The 21,673-nt window shown below is 45.7% G+C and overlaps 1 protein-coding gene across 1 annotated transcript in view; it reads right to left on the minus strand.

Annotated features, from left to right (window-relative positions):
* UVSSA (UV stimulated scaffold protein A) overlaps positions 1 to 21,673 on the minus strand; it is a 100,757-nt gene that overhangs the window by 11,778 nt on the left and 67,306 nt on the right. The window contains exons 9-10 of the mRNA XM_069744902.1: positions 19,681 to 19,846; positions 19,121 to 19,246 (exon numbers count right to left, since the gene is read on the minus strand). Of these exons, the coding sequence (XP_069601003.1) occupies positions 19,121 to 19,246; positions 19,681 to 19,846 (292 nt within the window). The remainder of the gene's footprint in view (positions 1 to 19,120; positions 19,247 to 19,680; positions 19,847 to 21,673) is intronic.

The following is a 21,673-nucleotide window of genomic DNA, read 5'->3' on the forward strand; positions in this document are numbered from 1 at the left end:
AGTTGTATATAACGAGCCCCTTCTGCTCCACCTATAGGAAGTTGTATATAACGAGCCCCTTCTGCTCCACCTATAGGAAGTTGTATATAACGAGCCCCTTCTGCTCCACCTATAGGAAGTTGTACATAACGAGCCCCTTCTGCTCCACCTATAGGAAGTTGTATACAACGAGCCCCTTCTGCTCCACCTATAGGAAGTTATAACGAGCCCCTTCTGCTCCACCTATAGGAAGTTATAACGAGCCCCTTCTGCTCCCCCTATAGGAAGTTATAACGAGCCCCTTCTGCTCCCCCTATAGGAAGTTATAACGAGCCCCTTCTGCTCCCCCTATAGGAAGTTATAACGAGCCCCTTCTGCTCCACCTATAGGAAGTTGTATATAACGAGCCCCTTCTGCTCCACCTATAGGAAGTTGTATATAACGAGCCCCTTCTGCTCCACCTATAGGAAGTTGTATATAACGAGCCCCTTCTGCTCCACCTATAGGAAGTTGTACATAACGAGCCCCTTCTGCTCCACCTATAGGAAGTTGTATACAACGAGCCCCTTCTGCTCCACCTATAGGAAGTTATAACGAGCCCCTTCTGCTCCACCTATAGGAAGTTATAACGAGCCCCTTCTGCTCCCCCTATAGGAAGTTATAACGAGCCCCTTCTGCTCCCCCTATAGGAAGTTATAACGAGTCCCTTCTGCTCCACCTATAGGAAGTTGTATATAACGAGCCCCTTCTGCTCCACCTATAGGAAGTTGTATACAACGAGCCCCGTCTGCTCCACCTATAGGAAGTTGTATATAACGAGCCCCTTCTGCTCCACCTATAGGAAGTTGTATACAACGAGCCCCTTCTGCTCCCCCTATAGGAAGTTATAACGAGCCCCTTCTGCTCCCCCTATAGGAAGTTATAACGAGCCCCTTCTGCTCCCCCTATAGGAAGTTATAACGAGCCCCTTCTGCTCCACCTATAGGAAGTTGTATATAACGAGCCCCGTCTGCTCCACCTATAGGAAGTTGTACATAACGAGCCCCGTCTGCTCCACCTATAGGAAGTTGTATATAACGAGCCCCTTCTGCTCCACCTATAGGAAGTTGTACATAACGAGCCCCTTCTGCTCCACCTATAGGAAGTTATAACGAACCCCTTCTGCTCCACCTATAGGAAGTTATAACGAGCCCCTTCTGCTCCCCCTATAGGAAGTTATAACGAGCCCCTTCTGCTCCACCTATAAGAAGTTGTATATAACGAGCCCCTTCTGCTCCACCTATAGGAAGTTGTATACAACGAGCCCCTTCTGCTCCACCTATAGGAAGTTATAACGAGCCCCTTCTGCTCCACCTATAGGAAGTTATAACGAGCCCCTTCTGCTCCCCCTATAGGAAGTTATAACGAGCCCCTTCTGCTCTACCTATAGGAAGTTGTATATAACGAGCCCCTTCTGCTCCACCTATAGGAAGTTGTATATAACGAGCCCCTTCTGCTCCACCTATAGGAAGTTGTACATAACGAGCCCCTTCTGCTCCACCTATAGGAAGTTATAACGAGCCCCTTCTGCTCCCCCTATAGGAAGTTGTATATAACGAGCCCCTTCTGCTCCCCCTATAGGAAGTTGTATATAACGAGCCCCTTCTGCTCCCCCTATAGGAAGTTGTACATAACGAGCCCCTTCTGCTCCACCTATAGGAAGTTGTACATAACGAGCCCCTTCTGCTCCACCTATAGGAAGTTATAACGAGCCCCTTCTGCTCCACCTATAGGAAGTTGTATACAACGAGCCCCTTCTGCTCCCCCTATAGGAAGTTGTACATAACGAGCCCCTTCTGCTCCACCTATAGGAAGTTATAACGAGCCCCTTCTGCTCCCCCTATAGGAAGTTGTATATAACGAGCCCCTTCTGCTCCACCTATAGGAAGTTGTATATAACGAGCCCCTTCTGCTCCACCTATAGGAAGTTGTATATAACGAGCCCCTTCTGCTCCACCTATAGGAAGTTGTATATAACGAGCCCCTTCTGCTCCACCTATAGGAAGTTATAACGAGCCCCTTCTGCTCCACCTATAGGAAGTTATAACGAGCCCCTTCTGCTCCCCCTATAGGAAGTTGTATATAACGAGCCCCTTCTGCTCCACCTATAGGAAGTTGTATACAACGAGCCCCGTCTGCTCCACCTATAGGAAGTTGTATATAACGAGCCCCTTCTGCTCCACCTATAGGAAGTTGTATATAATGAGCCCCTTCTGCTCCACCTATAGGAACTTGTGAATATATATGTTGAGGGGGCACCACGGCCTATAGAGTGGGATCACCCTGACCTATAGCATACGCATAACCAAAAGGACACAAGAGAAAAAGTAAAGGTCATACAAATGGGGATCACCACAACAAGGATTCAGCTAGGGTATATACAATCTTTATTAGTACACTACAGTACACATGAAAACAGGTAATAAAGTGAACACACACTTAAAAACAATTTAAAAATAGAATTATTCTTACCGTTAATTCGGTTTCTAGTAACTCACCACGACAGCACACCTGGAGGATGTTACCCCTTTCCTAATAGGGACAGGAAATGACAAGAGGTTAAATAACCCCTCCCTCATCCTCCCCCTCAGTGTTATTATAAAGGACCACAGGAGAATGAATGCTTCAAATTATATTTATTCTTTTCAGAACGTATAACAAGCATAGGGAGGGATTACTCCTGCTGTCGTGGTGAGTTACTAGAAACCGAATTAACGGTAAGAATAATTCTATTTTCTCTAGTAACCACCACGACAGCACACCTGGAGCAGTACCCAAGAGTAATCTATTAGGGAGGGACTATAGCCCCAAGGACTTTTTCTCCAAAGGCTAAGTCCTCCTTTGACATCAGGTCTAGCCTGTAATGTTTAGAAAATGTATGGACCGAGGACCACGTGGCCGCTCTGCATATTTGCTCAATGGAAGCACTGGCTTTCTCGGCCCAGGAGACAGCTGTTGCTCTGGTAGAGTGAGCTGTGAATTTCTCTGGCGGTGGAAGGCCTTGGATCTGATAGGCCTCCAAGATTGCTCTCTTGATCCAATTGGCAATTGTAGATTTGGAAGTCTTCTTTCCCTTATTCTGCCCATGAAGATGGATAAGTAAATTTTGATCCTTCCTAATTTTATCTGAGATCTGAAGGTAATAAAGTACCGTTCTTCGAACGTCTAAAGTATGGAACTGTTGTTCCTCTTCATTTTTTGGTTCTTGATAAAAGGAAGGGAGAATTATCTCCTGTGACTTATGAAAGTCAGAGACGACTTTTGGAAGAAATGATGGATCCAATCGCAGAATAAGCCTATCTTGTAGAATCCTCATGTAAGGTTCATTGATCGACAGGGCCTGTAGTTCACCTACTCTCCTGGCTGTCGTTATAGCTATCAGGAAGGTGGTTTTCCAGGCGAGTCTATCCATTGGTATTGATGACAAGGGTTCAAAAGGTGGAAGTGTAAGTCCCTTCAGAACTATATTGAGGTCCCAAGACGGGACTATATTAATGGATCTTGGAGATATGCGGGATGCTGCCGTCATAAACCTTCTTATCCATCTGTGTTCGGATAGAGGTTGGTCGAAATACGAGCTTAGTGCCGACACCTGTACCTTGAGGGTGCTGGGTTTGAGACCTTTTTCTAATCCATCCTGTAGAAAATCAAGGATTCGGGCTAAGTTCGGCCTATCTGGGTTGGGCCGTTCAGGAGCACTCCATGATATATAGGTCTTCCATATTTTCTGATAAATGGAATTGGTAACGGTCTTCCGGCTTTTCTGTAGCGTACTAATGACCTTCTTTGATAGCCCTCTGGTTCTCAGAATTGAGAATTCAGAAGCCAGGCATTCAGGTGTAATCTTTCGGGGTCTGGATGAAGTATTGGCCCCTGATAGAGGAGGTTCTTGATCGGAGGTAGTGCTATTGGTCCATCTACTTTTAGGCTGATGAGGGACCCAAACCAACTTCTTTTGGGCCAGAATGGAGCTACTAAGATTACACTGACTCTTTCTGTCCTTATCTTCTGTAGGACCTTTGGTAGAATTGGTAATGGAGGAAACGCGTAGGCCAGAGAGAATGTCCATGGTTGGGCCAATGCGTCTACTCCTAGCCCCGGATCGGTTGGATCTAGAGAAAAAAATTGATCCACTTTTGTGTTCTGGGCGTTCGCAAACAGGTCCACTTCCGGCTGACCCCACTTCCTGACCAAAAACTGAAAAGTCTCTGGGTCTAGACCCCATTCTCCGGGATGGATCTTTTCTCTGCTCAGGAAGTCGGCCTGTACATTTATTTCCCCTCTTATGTGCAGGGCAGAAAGAGAGAGAACATGTTCTTCGGCCCAGGAAAATATTCTGGCTGATATGGCCTTTAGATCCTCGTGTCTTGTACTTCCCTGATGACGAAGATGGGCAACTGTTGTCATGTTGTCCGAGTAGATCTTGATATGGGAATTCTGTACAAGCGTTACCGCTGCTTTGAGGATTTCCTCTACAGCCTTTAATTCTCTGAAGTTTGAGGATCGTTGACTTATCTCGCTTGGCCAGCTCCCTTGAAATATGTGTTGGGCTACCGTAGCTCCCCAACCTTTTTCGCTGGCATCTACTGTTATAGAGATTGCTGGATCCTGCGACCAGGAAATTCCCTTCAGTAGGTTTTCCTTTTGTAGCCACCACGTCAAGGATGACTTTACGTGCGGTGGTATCCTGATCTTTCTGTCCAGAGAATCTGGGGATCCGTCCCAATTTGACAGAATTTAAGTCTGGAGTACTCTGGTGTGGGCTTGTGCCCATGACACCATCTGGATGCACGACGTCATGGTCCCGAGAACCGACATGGCCCATCTTAGAGAAGTTATCTTCTTGTCCTTCAATGTTCTGATCTTTGCTGTAAGCAAGGTCCGTTTTTGATCTGGTAAAAAAGATGTCTGGCTGCGAGAATCTAGTAGGACCCCTAGAAAGACCTTTGTTGTTGATGGAACCATCTCCGATTTCTTGTGGTTCACTATCCAGCCTAGGGACGATAGGATCTGGACTACCTTCTGAAGGTGTTCCTGAAGAGTGGGAACTGAGGGGGCCACTATCAGTAGGTCGTCGAGGTATGGAATTATGCATATTCGTTGACCTCTGATGTAGGCCATTACTTCGGACATGATCTTCGTGAATATCCTCGGGGCGGAGGATAGCCCGAATGGCAGGACATCGAATTGGAAATGGTCTACGTCTTTTCCCCTGGCGACTGCAAATCTTAGGAATTTTCGATAAGCTGGATGGATTGGGACGTGGTAATACGCGTCCTGTAGATCTATCGTCGCCATGACGAAATTTTGTCCTATGAGGGGTACTGTGGACCTTACCGATTCCATCTTGAACCTTCTGTAGGCGACATGTTGATTCAGAGGTTTTAGGTTGATTATTATTCGATGGGATCCGTTTGGTTTCTTTATTAGAAACAAATTTGAATAATGTCCTTTGTTCTTCTCGTCTTCCGGGACTGAGGAGATTACTTTGTTGAGTAGAAGATCTTGTACTCCCGCTATCAATATGGACTGTAGCTTTGGTGTAGCTAAAGATGTTGTTCTTGACATCTTTTGAGGATATGATATCAACTCTATTTTTATTCCATCTCTGACTGATGTTAACGTCCATTGGTCTGAGCAGATTGCTTGCCAGTATGGGAGGAAGTTTGAAATACGACCCCCTACCCTGGTGGCGTCATTGTTTTCTCTGGTTTTGAGGCTGGGAAAGAAAGAGATTTCTGTCTCTCCCTCCTTTTGGGTAACTCCAGCGCCCTGTTTTACCCTTGCCTCTGTATTGAGGAGTATGCTCTTGTTGAGAGCGAAAGGGTCTTTTCCTAGGGTTTCTAGGTTCTGGCAATGTCTTCTTTTTATCTGAAGCTTTCTCCAGTAGATCATCCAGGGCCGGCCCAAACATATAATTCCCCTTAAAGGGAATCGAACAGAGCCTCATCTTTGAGGTCATGTCTCCAGACCATGATTTCAGCCAGAGTGCCCGTCTTACAGAATTTGATAATCCTGATGACCTTGCTGCCACCCTCACGGACTCAGCTGAGGCATCCGCTAGAAATCCTGTCGCTTTCTGGAAGATAGGTAGAGAGGCCAGGATCTCCTCCCTGGGAGTGCCTGAGGACAGGTGTTCCTCTAATTGACCCAGCCAGCGGTGCATTGATCTGGCTACACAGGTAGACACCGAATTGATATTAAGTAAAGATGCAGATGTCTCCCAAGACTTTCTTAGCAGCCCGTCCATTTTACGCTCCAGAGGGTCCTTTAACTGGGAGGCATCTTCAAATGGTAGCGTGGTTTTCTTAGCTACCCTAGCGATCTGGATATCTACTTTAGGAATCTCCGACCAGCATGAAGCAGTTTCGTCATCTACCGGAAAACGTTCCTTAATTTCTGCCGGGGTGGTCAACCTCTTTTCCGGAGTCTCCCATTCTTCTAGAACTAAATCACGGATGTTTCTGTGGATGGGAAATACTTGTTTTTTCTTAGAACGAAGACCCCCGAACATCTCATCTTGTACTGATTGAGCTGTTTTCTCTTCTTCAATCTCCATAGTCTTCCTCACTGCTGTAAGGAGTTCTTCTATGTCACTGGAGGAGAAGTAGTATCTCTCCTGCTGAGAAGCCTCTGAGTTTAAGGATATTTCACCTTCCTCTGGATGTTCGTCCGACATCTCCTCCTGAGATTCCTCATGCCTCTCATCCTCTGGATTAAGCTTCCTTCTCTTAGCTTCCGGAGGAGTACTGGGGGAGGGTGTGGGCTGGGAGAGTGTGGCCAGAGAGCTTCTGATCTCGTGCTGGATCAAGCCTTTAATCTCTTCCATTAGAGATGGCTGCTCTTCTCTGACCACTTTTTCTGTGCATTCTTTGCATAATGTCTTCTTATATGAAGAGGACAGTTTCTTTGCACAGACAGCACATTTTCGTGCCGCTTTGGATCTGCTTCCTGATGCGGGTTCCTTGTCCCCCTGAAAAAAAGGGGGAGAAGGAATCATAAGATTGCAACCCGCATCAGGGAGTGGACACCCAGGGCCAGATTACTTACTGGGGCCGGGATGGTGCTGGGATCTGCAATAGCAGAGCGAGAGGCAGACGTCTCCATGATTTTCACCACACCGTGGTCTTACCTGAGACGTCTTCTTGTCCGGGGCTCTTAAATAGGCGACCGGACACAGCACCTGTCCTCCTGTGAGAGGACCTCCTCCTCCAATGTCCGGATGTGGGGGGAGAAACCGCCGAAATCCACGCTAACTGACATGCGTTCCAGCGTGGAACGCAAAGGAGCTTCCTGAGTACCGAAGCCGGCCGGCGTCTGACGTCACTTCCTGCCGCCGGCTTCAGACCGGAAGCCCTCATTGCGCGCACAGCGCCGGAGGAGGAGAGGGGCTGGAGAGCTCAGAGAGGCCTCCAGCCGAAGAATGCCGCCCAGACCTTGCCTTGACGGTGCGGACTGGTGGCGGAAGTCCCGAGTCCGGAGAGACGGGAGCAGCGCTCGGGGAAGAGAGGTAAGTCTGCTCCCCAGCTGCCCGGCATAGAATCGCTTTCCCCCTGGTGACCGCTGCCGGCACAGCACACCTGGGATGACCTCTTCATCCCTAGTAGGGACAGGAAAAAACACTGAGGGGGAGGATGAGGGAGGGGTTATTTAACCTCTTGTCATTTCCTGTCCCTATTAGGAAAGGGGTAACATCCTCCAGGTGTGCTGTCGTGGTGGTTACTAGAGAAAAAGGCAACATTCTTGTCCCTTGTAACTTCAGCCCGAAATAGGGCTAACACCTGCACCATAGATCATAGATCAATACCTTATGAGGCAATACCTATGTGGACATCACCACAAAAATACACAGAGTTCAATAAAACAGACTGGTTATATGTATAACAGAAGACAGAGTAAAGGGCAACTTAACCAGAGTATCACATAATACCATGAATACAATAACTAATGCAGCCGTAAAGGGCTGCCCCTAAATGAAAACAAGTCCCTGTCTGGCATAGCATAAGAGCAATAAAGCTAACTTGCATCACCACAAGGGGTTAAATGCAAGTGAAAATATCACAGAGCCCTGAACCCAGCCCTGCAGTAACAATACCATGGGCTAGAAGTGTGTAACTGGTCAAAAAATAGCGCAGGTGAAGCGGAGACCCAACGCGTGTCGCCCCACTCAGGAGGCTTCGTCAGGGGTCCTGAGTGGGGCAGTTACACACTTCTAGCCCATGGTATTGTATTTGCTGGGCTGGGTTCAGGGCTCCGTGATATTTTCACTTGCATTTAACCCCTTGTGGTGATGCAAGTTAGCTTTATGGCTCTTATGCTATGCCAGACAGGGACTTGTTTTCATTTAGGGGCAGCCCTTTACGGCTGCATTAGTTATTGTATTCATGGTATTATGTGATACTCTGGTTAAGTTGCCCTTTACTCTGTCTTCTGTTATACATATAACCAGTCTGTTTTATTGAACTCTGTGTATTTTTGTGGTGATGTCCACATAGGTATTGCCTCATAAGGTATTGATCTATGGTCTATGGTGCAGGTGTTAGCCCTATTTCGGGCTGAAGTTACAAGGGACAAGAATGTTGCCTTTTTTAAATTGTTTTTAAGTGTGTGTTCACTTTATTACCTGTTTTCATGTGTACTGTAGTGTACTAATAAAGATTGTATATACCCTAGCTGAATCCTTGTTGTGGTGATCCCCATTTGTATGACCTTTACTTTTTCTCTTGTGTCCTTTTACCTATAGGAAGTTGTACGTAACGAGCCCCTTCTGCTCCACCTATAGGAAGTTGTACGTAACGAGCCCCTTCTGCTCCACCTATAGGAAGTTGTACGTAACGAGCCCCTTCTGCTCCACCTATAGGAAGTTGTACATAATGAGCCCCTTCTGCTCCACCTATAGGAAGTTGTACATAACGAGCCCCTTCTGCTCCACCTATAGGAAGTTGTACATAATGAGCCCCTTCTGCTCCACCTATAGGAAGTTGTACATAATGAGCCCCTTCTGCTCCACCTATAGGAAGTTGTACGTAACGAGCCCCTTCTGCTCCACCTATAGGAAGTTGTACGTAACGAGCCCCTTCTGCTCCCCCTATAGGAAGTTGTACGTAACAAGCCCCTTCTGCTCCACCTATAGGAAGTTGTACATAATGAGCCCCTTCTGCTCCACCTATAGGAAGTTGTACGTAACGAGCCCCTTCTGCTCCACCTATAGGAAGTTGTACATAATGAGCCCCTTCTGCTCCACCTATAGGAAGTTGTACGTAACGAGCCCCTTCTGCTCCCCCTATAGGAAGTTGTACGTAACGAGCCCCTTCTGCTCCACCTATAGGAAGTTGTACATAACGAGCCCCTTCTGCTCCACCTATAGGAAGTTGTACGTAACGAGCCCCTTCTGCTCCCCCTATAGGAAGTTGTACGTAACAAGCCCCTTCTGCTCCACCTATAGGAAGTTGTACATAACGAGCCCCTTCTGCTCCACCTATAGGAAGTTGTACGTAACGAGCCCCTTCTGCTCCCCCTATAGGAAGTTGTACGTAACAAGCCCCTTCTGCTCCACCTATAGGAAGTTGTACGTAACGAGCCCCTTCTGCTCCACCTATAGGAAGTTGTACATAATGAGCCCCTTCTGCTCCACCTATAGGAAGTTGTACGTAACGAGCCCCTTCTGCTCCACCTATAGGAAGTTGTACGTAACGAGCCCCTTCTGCTCCCCCTATAGGAAGTTGTACGTAACGAGCCCCTTCTGCTCCACCTATAGGAAGTTGTACATAACGAGCCCCTTCTGCTCCACCTATAGGAAGTTGTACATAACGAGCCCCTTCTGCTCCCCCTATAGGAAGTTGTACGTAACAAGCCCCTTCTGCTCCACCTATAGGAAGTTGTACATAACGAGCCCCTTCTGCTCCACCTATAGGAAGTTGTACGTAACGAGCCCCTTCTGCTCCCCCTATAGGAAGTTGTACGTAACAAGCCCCTTCTGCTCCACCTATAGGAAGTTGTACGTAACGAGCCCCTTCTGCTCCATCTAGCAGGGATGTCACACTCCAATACACAGAGAGTCAAAAATTAAAAGCTTGAATAAAGTCACCGCCCAACCCTGATATTTATTAATAAAAGGTCTACAATTGAGAGTTTTTAATTATCAAATATAACAATTAACTTTTTCTTATGGAAACAAACTAAAAAGGGGTTGTCCCATAAACAAAGTGCATTTTAATTAATAGATCTTATTATATTACACCAATATTTTATTTTATGATATGTAAGAGCAGTAAAAAGCATAAAGGATAAAAAAAACCTTAAATAAAGTATGATGCCAACAAAAGTGCCCTGACACAGTATCATAAGCCCACAGTAATTTCTTCCACAGTACTCCCCTCCGTCATTCCCCCCAACAAACAATGGTGCCCAATCACAGTATGATTCTCCAACTGTAATCCCCACACAGCCCTTCATATAGCAAAATGACCACAAAACGTGCTCCATATAGTATAACTGAGCCTTGCATTGCTTTCTATACAGTATAAAGGGCCCCACATAGTGATCCATACAGTATAACGACCTCATATTGCTTTATACAGTATAATGGACTTCACATAGTGCTCTATACAGTATACTGTCCTCACAGTGCTCCATACTGTATAATGGCCCCATTTAGTGCTCTCTACAGTATAATGGCCCACATAGTGCTCCGTGCAGTATAATGTCCTCACAGTGCTCCATACTGTATAATGGCCCCATTTAGTGATCTCTACAGTATAACGGCCCACATAGTGCTCCATACAGTATACTGTCCTCAGTGCTCCATACTGTATAATGGCCCCATTTAGTGATCTCTACAGTATAACGGCTCACATAGTGCTCCGTACAGTATAATGTCCTCACAGTGCTCCATACTGTGTAATGGCCCCATTTAGTGATCTCTACAGTATAACGGCCCACATAGTGCTCCATACAGTATACTGTCCTCACAGTGCTCCATACTGTATAATGGCCCCATTTAGTGATCTCTACAGTATAACGGCCCACATAGTGCTCCGTACAGTATAATGTCCTCACAGTGCTCCATACTGTATAATGGCCCCATTTAGTGATCTCTACAGTATAACGGCCCACATAGTGCTCCATACAGTATACTGTCCTCACAGTGCTCCATACTGTATAATGGCCCCATTTAGTGATCTCTACAGTATAACGGCCCACATAGTGCTCCGTACAGTATAATGTCCTCACAGTGCTCCATACTGTATAATGGCCCCATTTAGTGCTCTCTACAGTATAATGGCCCACATAGTGCTCTATACAGTATACTGTCCTCACAGTGCTCCATACTGTATAATGGCCCCATTTAGTGCTCTCTACAGTATAATGGCCCACATAGTGCTCTATACAGTATACGGTCCTCACAGTGCTCCATACTGTATAATGGCCCCATTTAGTGCTCTCTACAGTATAACGGCCCACATAGTGCTCCATACAGTATAATGGCCCACATAGTGCTCTATACAGTATACGGTCCTCAGTGCTCCATACTGTATAATGGCCCACAGTGCTCTATACAGTATACTGTCCCCACAGTGCTCCATACTGTATAATGGCCCCATTTAGTGCTCTCTACAGTATAACGGCCCACATAGTGCTCCGTACAGTATAATGTCCTCACATTGCTCCATACTGTATAATGGCCCCATTTAGTGCTCTCTACAGTATAACGGCCCACATAGTGCTCCATACAGTATAATGGCCCACATAGTGCTCTATACAGTACAATGGCCCATATAGCGCTCTACGCAGTATAATGGCCTAACAAAGTGCTTCATACAGTATAATGGGCCCTACATTAAAAAAACAAACTCCTCATCCTCCACTGCTCCGGTCTCTTCATGGTGTCTTCAGATCCTCTGTAAATCTCGGTACAGGGAGTGCGTTGCGTCATTGCGTCCGCTGCTCTAAGACGTCAGATGTAAAGGGGGAATGATGTGAGAGGGAGCGTCAGCTCAAGGATGCAGATATGGGTGAAAGTGGGATACTGGGCAGGAGGTCCGCCTGGCGGCAAGGGCCAAATATACTCTGGGGATCTGTCCGGCGTCGGTAGCCAAATATACGCACCCTGCGGGCCAGAGTCTGACATAGGAAGTTACAGATGAAAAAATCATCCCTGTATAGGACAGACCCCATTTCTGCTCATTTCTAGGAATTTGCAGATGACTACGATGATTCCTCTGTAACAAGCATGGAAGATGTACATCACAACAATGAAGAAACTACCGCCATACTCCATGTCCACTATCGCCATTATCTGCAGATCTAACTCTGTATTTTCCTCCTCCAGGAATGTGGAGCTCGCCGCTGTCCCATCTGCGCAGGCTAACGAGGTCTGCGAGTGCCGGCCGTGGATGGACGGATTACGCCATCACTGACCTGACATAAGTTTAGCTACAAATTCAGCTCGTCCAGAAAGCAATTAAACGACACAAGTAGCGGTACATGCTCAATACGGCCTTGGCGGAGATAACCTCGCTGTGCAGGAGAGGAGCACACAAAACGGTAAAGCTGCGGCTCAGGGTATGTCAGACTGACGCCATCTAGTGGTGACCTCACAAGAGCTGCAGTAACAGACACAGCCTCTGCAGAAGAGTGGCGCTGTCTCGGTATTCTTCCCATTTAGATGATTTTTTTTTCTCTAATTATTCAGGATTCTATACTTTGAAAACCTCACTTTTTTTCCCCTCTAACACTTCATGTTCTGCAGAGATCACTTCCCAACAGATTGTGTTTTAAGCCTATGAGGTCAGACGGGCACCGGTTGTGCTTTATCAGGCTATTTCAGAACTTGTATAATGGAATGGATATAAATAACACAGATGTGAACAGAGACTAACCCCCCTCTATTCAAGCTGGAGGCATAAAACACAAGGTCAAAATTTATAATAGACACATCTCACCTCCTCCTCCTCCCTGAAGTAACACCCACACAGGTGTCAGAGCATGCCCACAACACTCTCCCATAGAAGTAAATTGGAGTCAGTGACAGCTCACCTCCTCCTCCTCCCTGCAGGACCCCTCTGCGTAGGTCAGAGCATGTAGACATCACTCACACATGAACTTTTGCACAGGAGGATATCATGTATTCACCTGCACATGGTTCCCAGAGCATGCCCACAATACTCCCGTAGAGGTCAAGAGATGGTTACAGCTCACCTCCTCCTTTCTGGAATGACTTTTAAACAGATCACACTGCATCAGCCACATTTTCTACACCAGTCATTAGGTGATTGTCAGAGCCCAATATATATATTTTTTTATTTATTATATCAGTATCTGGTTTTAACCAAAAGAATAAGCAAACAATCAATGGATGTCTTCCAATCACAGGTGGAGGTTACAGCTCACCTCCTCCTCCTCCCAGTTGAGCAACTTCTGCCCAGATCACAGAGCATGCCCACACCCATTTTTTATAGAATTCAATGCTTACAGCTCACCGCCTCCACCCTGCACTGTGACTTCTGCACAGATGATAGAGCATGCCCACAACCCCTTTCAATTACATATAATGGTTACAGCTTGCCTTCTCCTTCCTCATCTGCGACTTTTGCACAGTGCATATCCACAACCCTTTCCTATAGAAATCAATAGTTACAGATCACCACCTCTCTCTTCCTGGCACAGATCACGGAGCATGCCCACTACATGTTACTACAAAGGTCCATAGTAGATGGTTGAATATCACCTTCCTTCTGCACAGTTAATTAAATGAGCTTTAGCAGCGGCTCAACAGCAGTTTTCCTAAAGTCGCGGACCCCTGATCTACAGAATTTTGGAATATTTTAAACAAAAAAATAAATAAAAAAAAATAAACAAATATGCATAAATTTTTAAACTTTTAAGAATGGAATCTCCTCCAGAAAGTCTTCCCATCCCCTCCTGCATCTTTCCTCGCTCTGGTCACTGCGGCCGCGGATGGAAGTAAATTATGTTTTGTTAGTTTGGCAGATCTGTAGTAATACGCTGTGAGGTTCAGAGGTGTGCCCTCTATTTTATGGCCAGGCATAAAAGGGAGAGCGTACAGCGAGCGAGCGACAGCCGGTGAAATATGCTTTTGATTTCACCTGTGACTTGAATAACTCAGCTGTAAAATAAAAATGCCAAGACTCCGACATGTGCCAGGCGAAGTGGGGAAACGGACGGAGCTGCTGCTACAGCCACCCCTACTAAAACCGCAGTACGAAACGGTGTCAGAGCTGCCATGATGGAAAGCCAAGCTGTACTACAGGGTCGAGATATTAGGAACATTCGGTCCGGTTGTGAACTGCGTTACAAACGGAGGACAACATTTCTGATTCCCTTTAAAGCAGGGATGTCAAACTCCAATAGGCAGAAGGCCAAAACTAAAAGCTTGGATAAATATAAAAGGTTCGCTGGCGACTTTAGAAAAGAATGTCTGTCTACAATTGAGGACGTTTTTCCTTATACTCAAATATAGCGATTAACTTTTTTCATATGGAAACCAACTTACAGGGGTCGTCCCACGGACAACCTAAATTTTAACGAATAGATCTTAGAATAAAATATTGAAGTAATAAAATGTTATCTAGGCGCAGTATAAAAAAAAAAAATCACCCTGACAAAGAATGGTGACCTCCATCACAGTACGATTCTCAAACTAATCCCCACAGAGCCCTCCTTACAGTATACCGGCCTCACATAGCTCCACACAGTATAATGGCCTCACATAGCTCCACACAGTATAATGGCCTCACATAGCTCCACACAGTATAATGGCCTCACATAGTGCTCCATACATTATAATGGCCTCACATAGTGCCCCACACAGTATAGCGGCCTCATATTGCTCCACACAGTATAATGGCCTCACATAGCTCCACACAGTATAATGGCCTCACATAGTGCTCCATACAGTATAATGGCCTCACATAGCTCCACACAGTATAATGGCCTCACATAGTGCTCCATACAGTATAATGGCCTCACATAGTGCCCCACACAGTATAGCGGCCTCATATTGCTCCACACAGTATAATGGCCTCACATAGTGCTCCACACAGTATAATGGCCTCACATAGCTCCACACAGTATAATGGCCTCACATAGTGCTCCACACAGTATAATGGCATCACATAGCTCCACACAGTATAGCGGCCTCATATTGCTCCACACAGTATAATGGCCTCACATAGCTCCACACAGTATAATGGCCTCACATAGTGCTCCATACAGTATAATGGCCTCACATAGCTCCACACAGTATAATGGCCTCACATAGTGCTCCATACAGTATAATGGCCTCACATAGTGCCCCACACAGTATAGCGGCCTCATATTGCTCCACACAGTATAATGGCCTCACATAGTGCTCCACACAGTATAATGGCCTCACATAGCTCCACACAGTATAATGGCCTCACATAGTGCTCCACACAGTATAATGGCATCACATAGCTCCACACAGTATAGCGGCCTCATATTGCTCCACACAGTATAATGGCCTCACATAGTGCTACACACAGTATAATAGGCCCCACAGTGTGATGCGCTCACATAGTGCTCCATACTGTATAATGGCCTCACACAGCTCCATATAATGCTCCATACAGTATAATGGCCCACACAGTGCTCCATACAGTATAATGGCATCACATAGCTCCATATAATGCTCCATACATTATAATGGCCCCACATAGTGCTCCACACAGTATAATGACCTCACACAGCGCTCCATACAGTATAATGGCTCCACATAGTGCTCCACACAATATAATGGCCCCACACAGTGCTTCATACAGTATAATGGCCCCACAGTGCTTCATACAGTATAATTGACCCCACATAGTGCTCCACACCACAGTATTATGCCCCACATAGTGCTTCATACAGTATAATGGCCCCACATAATGCTCCCTACAGTTAAATGAGCCCCATATAGTGCTCCATTCAGTTTAGGCTCAATATAGTGGTCCACAAAGCATAATGACCTCACATAGTGCTAAATACACAATTATTATTTTTTTATTCACATCACATAGTTAACATAGTAAGGCCGAAAAAAGACATTTGTCCATCAAGTTCAGCCTATATTCCATCATAATAAGTCCCCAGATCTACGTCCTTCTACAGAACCTAATAATTGTATGATACAATATTGTTCTGCTCCAGGAAGACATCCAGGCCTCTTTTGAACCCCTCGACTGAGTTCGCCATCACCACCTCCTCAGGCAAGTAATTCCAGATTCTCACTGCCCTAACAGTAAAGAATCCTCTTCTATGTTGGTGGAAAAACCTTCTCTCCTCCAGACGCAAAGAATGCCCCCTTGTGCCCGTCACCTTCCTTGGTATAAACAGATCCTTAGCGAGATATTTGTATTGTCCCCTTATATACTTATACATGGTTATTAGATCGCCCCTCAGTCGTCTTTTTTCTAGACTAAATAATCCTAATTTCGCTATTCTATCTGGGTATTGTAGTTCTCCCATCCCCTTTATTAGTTTTGTTGCCCTCCTTTGTACTCTCTCTAGTTCCATTATATCCTTCCTGAGCACCGGTGCCCAAAACTGGACACAGTACTGTTATGTTTGCTAATGACAGGTGTTATGAAGGCAATCCAGAAACACAGTGTGCTTAGCGATCAGAGCGCACACAGTGATCTGACAAATACCCAAAAATACAAGAACGAGCTCTGAGACGTGGAAACTCTGTAGACTGCACACCTGATCCTATCCTAAACACAACTAAAAGCGGCTGTGGATTGCGCCTAACAACTACCTAGGCAACTCGGCACAGCCTAAGAAACTAGCTAGCCTGAAGATAGAAAAATAGGCCTGACTTGCCCCAGAGAAATTCCCCAAAGGAAAAGGCAGCCCCCCACACATAATGACTGTGAGTAAGATGAAAAGACAAAACGTAGGGATGAAATAGATTCAGCAAAGTGAGGCCCGATATCCTAGGACAGAGCGAGGACAGTAAAGCGAACTTTGCAGTCTACAAAAAACCCTAAAGCAAAACCACGCAAAGGGGGCAAAAAAAACCCACCGTGCCGAACTAACGGCACGGCGGTACACCCTTTGCGTCTCAGAGCTTCCAGCAAAACAAAAGACAAGCTGGACAGAAAAAAAGCAACAAAAATGCAAAAAGCACTTAGCTATACAGAGCAGCAGGTCACAGGAACAATCAGGAGAAGCTCAGATCCAACACTGAAACATTGACAAGGAGCAAGGATAGCAGCATCAGGCGGAGTTAAGTAATGAAGCAGTTAACGAGCTCACCAGAACACCTGAGGGAGGAAGCTCAGAAGCTGCAGTACCACTTGTGACCACAGGAGTGAATTCAGCCACAGAATTCACAACACAGTACTCCATGTGCGGTCTAACTAGGGATTTGTACAGAGGCAGTATAATGCTCTCATCATGTGTATCCAGACCTCTCTTAATGCACCCCATGATCCTGTTTGCCTTGGCAGCTGCTGCCTGGCACTGGCTGCTCCAGGTAAGTTTATCATTAACTAGGATCCCCAAGTCCTTCTCCCTGTCAGATTTACCCAGTGGTTTCCCGTTCAGTGTGTAATGGTGATATTGATTCCTTCTTCCCATGTGTATAACCTTACATTTATCATTGTTAAACCTCATCTGCCACCTTTCAGCCCAAGTTTCCAACTTATCCAGATCCATCTGTAGCAGAATACTATCTTCTCTTGTATTAACTGCTTTACATAGTTTGGTATCATCTGCAAATATCGATATTTTACTGTGTAAACCTTCTACCAGATCATTAATGAATATGTTGAAGAGAACAGGTCCCAATACTGACCCCTGCGGTACCCCACTGGTCACAGCGACCCAGTTAGAGACTATACCATTTATAACCACCCTCTGCTTTCTATCACTAAGCCAGTTACTAACCCATTTACACACATTTTCCCCCAGACCAAGCATTCTCATTTTGTGTACCAACCTCTTGTGCGGCACGGTATCAAACGCTTTGGAAAAATCGAGATATACCACGTCCAATGACTCACCGTGGTCCAGTCTATAGCTTACCTCTTCATAAAAACTGATTAGATTGGTTTGACAGGAGCGATTTCTCATAAACCCATGCTGATATGGAGTTAAACAGTTATTCTCATTGAGATAATCCAGAATAACATCCCTCAGAAACCCTTCAAATATTTTACCAACAATAGAGGTTAGACTTACTGGCCTATAATTTCCAGGTTCTGCCCATTCCCCTTCTGCTCCGGTCTCTCCAGATCCTCTGCATCTCTGTACAGCGGGTGCGTTGCAATGACACCATCGCTGCGCTGAGACATTAGATGCTGAGGGAGAATGATGGAAGAGGGAGCGTCAGCTGATGCTCAGTCCTCCTTCACTGCTTTCAACTGGATAAGTATATAGGATGCAGATATAGTTGGAAGTGGCCAAACATACGCACCCTGCGGGACAGATTTGGCCCGTGGACTAGAATTTGACAAATGTGCTTTAAATTGTTGATGGGATTTTTTATATGATTTCACTGTAGTGTTCTGTGCTGGTGAGGAGAAGCAAGGATTCAGTGGATGTATCATCTGTTCTGTGCATAATAGTGGTTTGTAGGAACCACTATATCAGACAGCACTAATAGATACACATATCCTGTGCACAAAAGTGGTTTGTATAAGAGTACAGTAGCTTCCCACTAGGGAGACACTTGGCCAGGCTGCAGATTGCTTAATTGTGGTCTAAAGCTCAGGGGGCAATAAGTATACTGGAAATGGTGGGCTACAGCTTTTCTTTATTACTCTCTCTCTCCTAACGCCCCAGTCTGTACCTCCATTTTGGCCGACCTCACAGTCGTTGGTGATAAAGCACCAAGATTCTGGTCCTATGATGGCAGATCTCCAGGTGGTTCCTGGCCCGACATTCACCTCCTTGTAAACCGGACCATCCTGCATTTCCTTAATCTCAGCTCTGGTGGCCAGACCATGACCTCTGCTTAAACAAACCACCTCGTAAGAAAAACAAGCCCCCGTAATTAATACTAATAAGGCTGGGAACGCAGACATCCTCCACCCCACAAATCCCCACTTGTGAAAAAGACAAACAGTTTACTAACTTGATTATTTTGCCAGCTGTGGGCTGCTCCGTCCCCCAGTAGTGGAGATCTAATCCGAATGGGACGACAGGTGCTCTCGATAGCTCTTCCTCCCGCTTTACACTTTTACTGCTGGGCTCGCCTGAGCTGAGAGAGGAACACTCAAAATCAGTTAACGTTCACTGAGCAAGCGTGATCGGCTGATCGGTGACGATTCCAGACAGTACCACCTCCAGGTCACTGCAGTAGGTACAGAGTCCAGGAAAACGCACATTTGTAATGCCAGCCAATTAATGGCCACCAATCAACATTACAGAGTTTCGCTTGAGATAGATTTAGTATAAAACCAGGCTTTATTTAGGATATAGGGCTTCCACGCGTGGCCACCAAATTTACACAAGAGTACAACATAGAGCTTGGTGGACAATACAGGAGTCGGGGGCCCTAAACATTTGCCTAAAATATTTCTGACAGTGTTGCCCCAAAAGGTAGGATGTTTATTAAGCATTTCTTGTATATTCAATGGAAACTCCAGACAAAATGATCTGCGAGAAGATCTTGAAGGTGAAGTCACCAGATACCTTGATGCTGAGGAGGTGGAGGCCAACAGCCGGTCCCGCATGGCTTTTAGCGTTGCAGCAGCAGAAGTCGGATCAGATTCCTCATCCTTCCTTTTCGGTCTCCGGGGTCTGATGTGTGGCCTTTTGTTTTTCGCACGTTTGGTCAAATTTGGCGCAGTATCCAAACCTGGAACGATGACGTTTGTTAGTATAAAGTGGTCAACACAAGCGGGAAATACCAGGAGAGTGGACAATTCCATTGGTCAACCAAGCGAGAACCATCATAACAGGTGGCCACATTTTGTACAAAACGGAGATGAGCTGGACACGACTAATGGACAAAAAGTGGCCCCACATTCGGGAAAGAACATGGAACGTTTTTCTTTTTTCTCTGGAAATGGTGTGATCAAGTATCATGGGTGTCTTAAAGTATCTTTATGCATAGTAACCTCCTGATATTACTCAAGAGCTTCATTTATGAACAGGAGTGATCCACCGGAAAAAGCGGAACACAGGTGCAATGTCTAACGCTTCACTTTTTCTTTTAACCCCCCTACTGGAAGTTGGGCTATAGTGGTAATGATTAGTAAAATCTTTAAAAAATGTAAAAATAAAGTTTTCCAAGATTAAAAAGAAAAAAACTTTTTTCGGAAATAGTTTGACATGGCTAAGCTGCAATAACACATACAACCTGTGCATGGAGCTGTTTTTGTAAGAAATAAACAAGATTTTTTTTTTTTTTACAATCCTGGACAACTCCTTTACCATTTTAAGTAATTTATTACTTACCAAGACCCCAATTCACCAACTTCGGGGTTGGTTTTTGTTTTGGCGAGCGAGGTTGATTCTTTTCGGAGTAAAAATCTGCACAACTTCATTTCAATAAGCATTAACATATTGCGCAGAAGGTTCAAGATGTGTAAAAAAAAAAAAAAAAAAATTAAAGATGTTCTACTCTAATTGGGTCTCGGAGTTCCATTGTGCAAAAAGTCTAAGAATATGAATAAGCTGAAAACATCTGGATAATAAAAACCACCCTTAGTCACGGACTGAAAAAACTGGTAGAAAATGGGAACAAAAGCCGTAGTGAATTTAGTTCAAGAAAAAATACCCAACATACATAAAAGTAGTAAGAGTGAACTGTGGCCTAAGAGTCACCATGTGCCCAAACCTGTCTTGTAGTTTGTGCCATCTAAGTTTGGGAGGAACACTTGTCTGTTTTTCTGCTTCAAGGGTCCAACAATCAGCACAATCAGCTCATGCATGCCAGGTTGTCCTACTGCTGGGACCCTCAATGATCACTTGTGATCGTTGTAGAACCTTGATGGCAAGAGTTGAATACTCCCCTTCTAGGAAATGGAGGTGTGTGTGTGGGGGGGGGGGGGGTAGGGGGGGGGTGTAACCTCTCTATCAAACTATATTATAAATGTAATTCTTCGTACATGATGCAGGATGTCATTTCCAAGGGGAAGGTGGTGCACGACGTAGGATGTCAATTCCAAGGGGGAAGGGAGGAGGCGGTAAAACAACGCAGGATGTCAGTTCCAAGGGGGGGGTGGCGGTACACGAAACAGGATGTCCGTTCAGAGGGAGGCGGTACATGAAGCAGGATGTCAGTTCAGAGGAAGGCAGTACATGAAGCAAGATGTCCGTTCAGAGGTGGGCAGTACACGAAGCAGTATGTTAGTTCAGAAGGGGGCGGTACACGAGGTAGGATGTCCGTTCCGAGGGGAGACGCGGTACACGATGCAGAATGTCAGTTCCAAGGGCAGAGGCGGTACACGATGCAGGATGTCAGTTCAGAGGACGGAGGATGTACACGACAGAGGCTGTACACGACAAAGGCTGTACACGACGCAGTATATCAGTTCCAAGGGTGGAGGCAGTACACGATGCAGGATGTCAGTTCCGAAGGGGGAGGCGGTACACGAAACAGGATGTCAGTTTAGAAGGAGGTGGTACATAAAGCAGGATGTCAGTTCCGAGGGGGGCAGTACACGAAGCAGTTTGTTAG

Source organism: Ranitomeya imitator, chromosome 1 (assembly GCF_032444005.1).
Source record: "Ranitomeya imitator isolate aRanImi1 chromosome 1, aRanImi1.pri, whole genome shotgun sequence".
Lineage (NCBI taxonomy): Eukaryota > Metazoa > Chordata > Amphibia > Anura > Dendrobatidae > Ranitomeya > Ranitomeya imitator.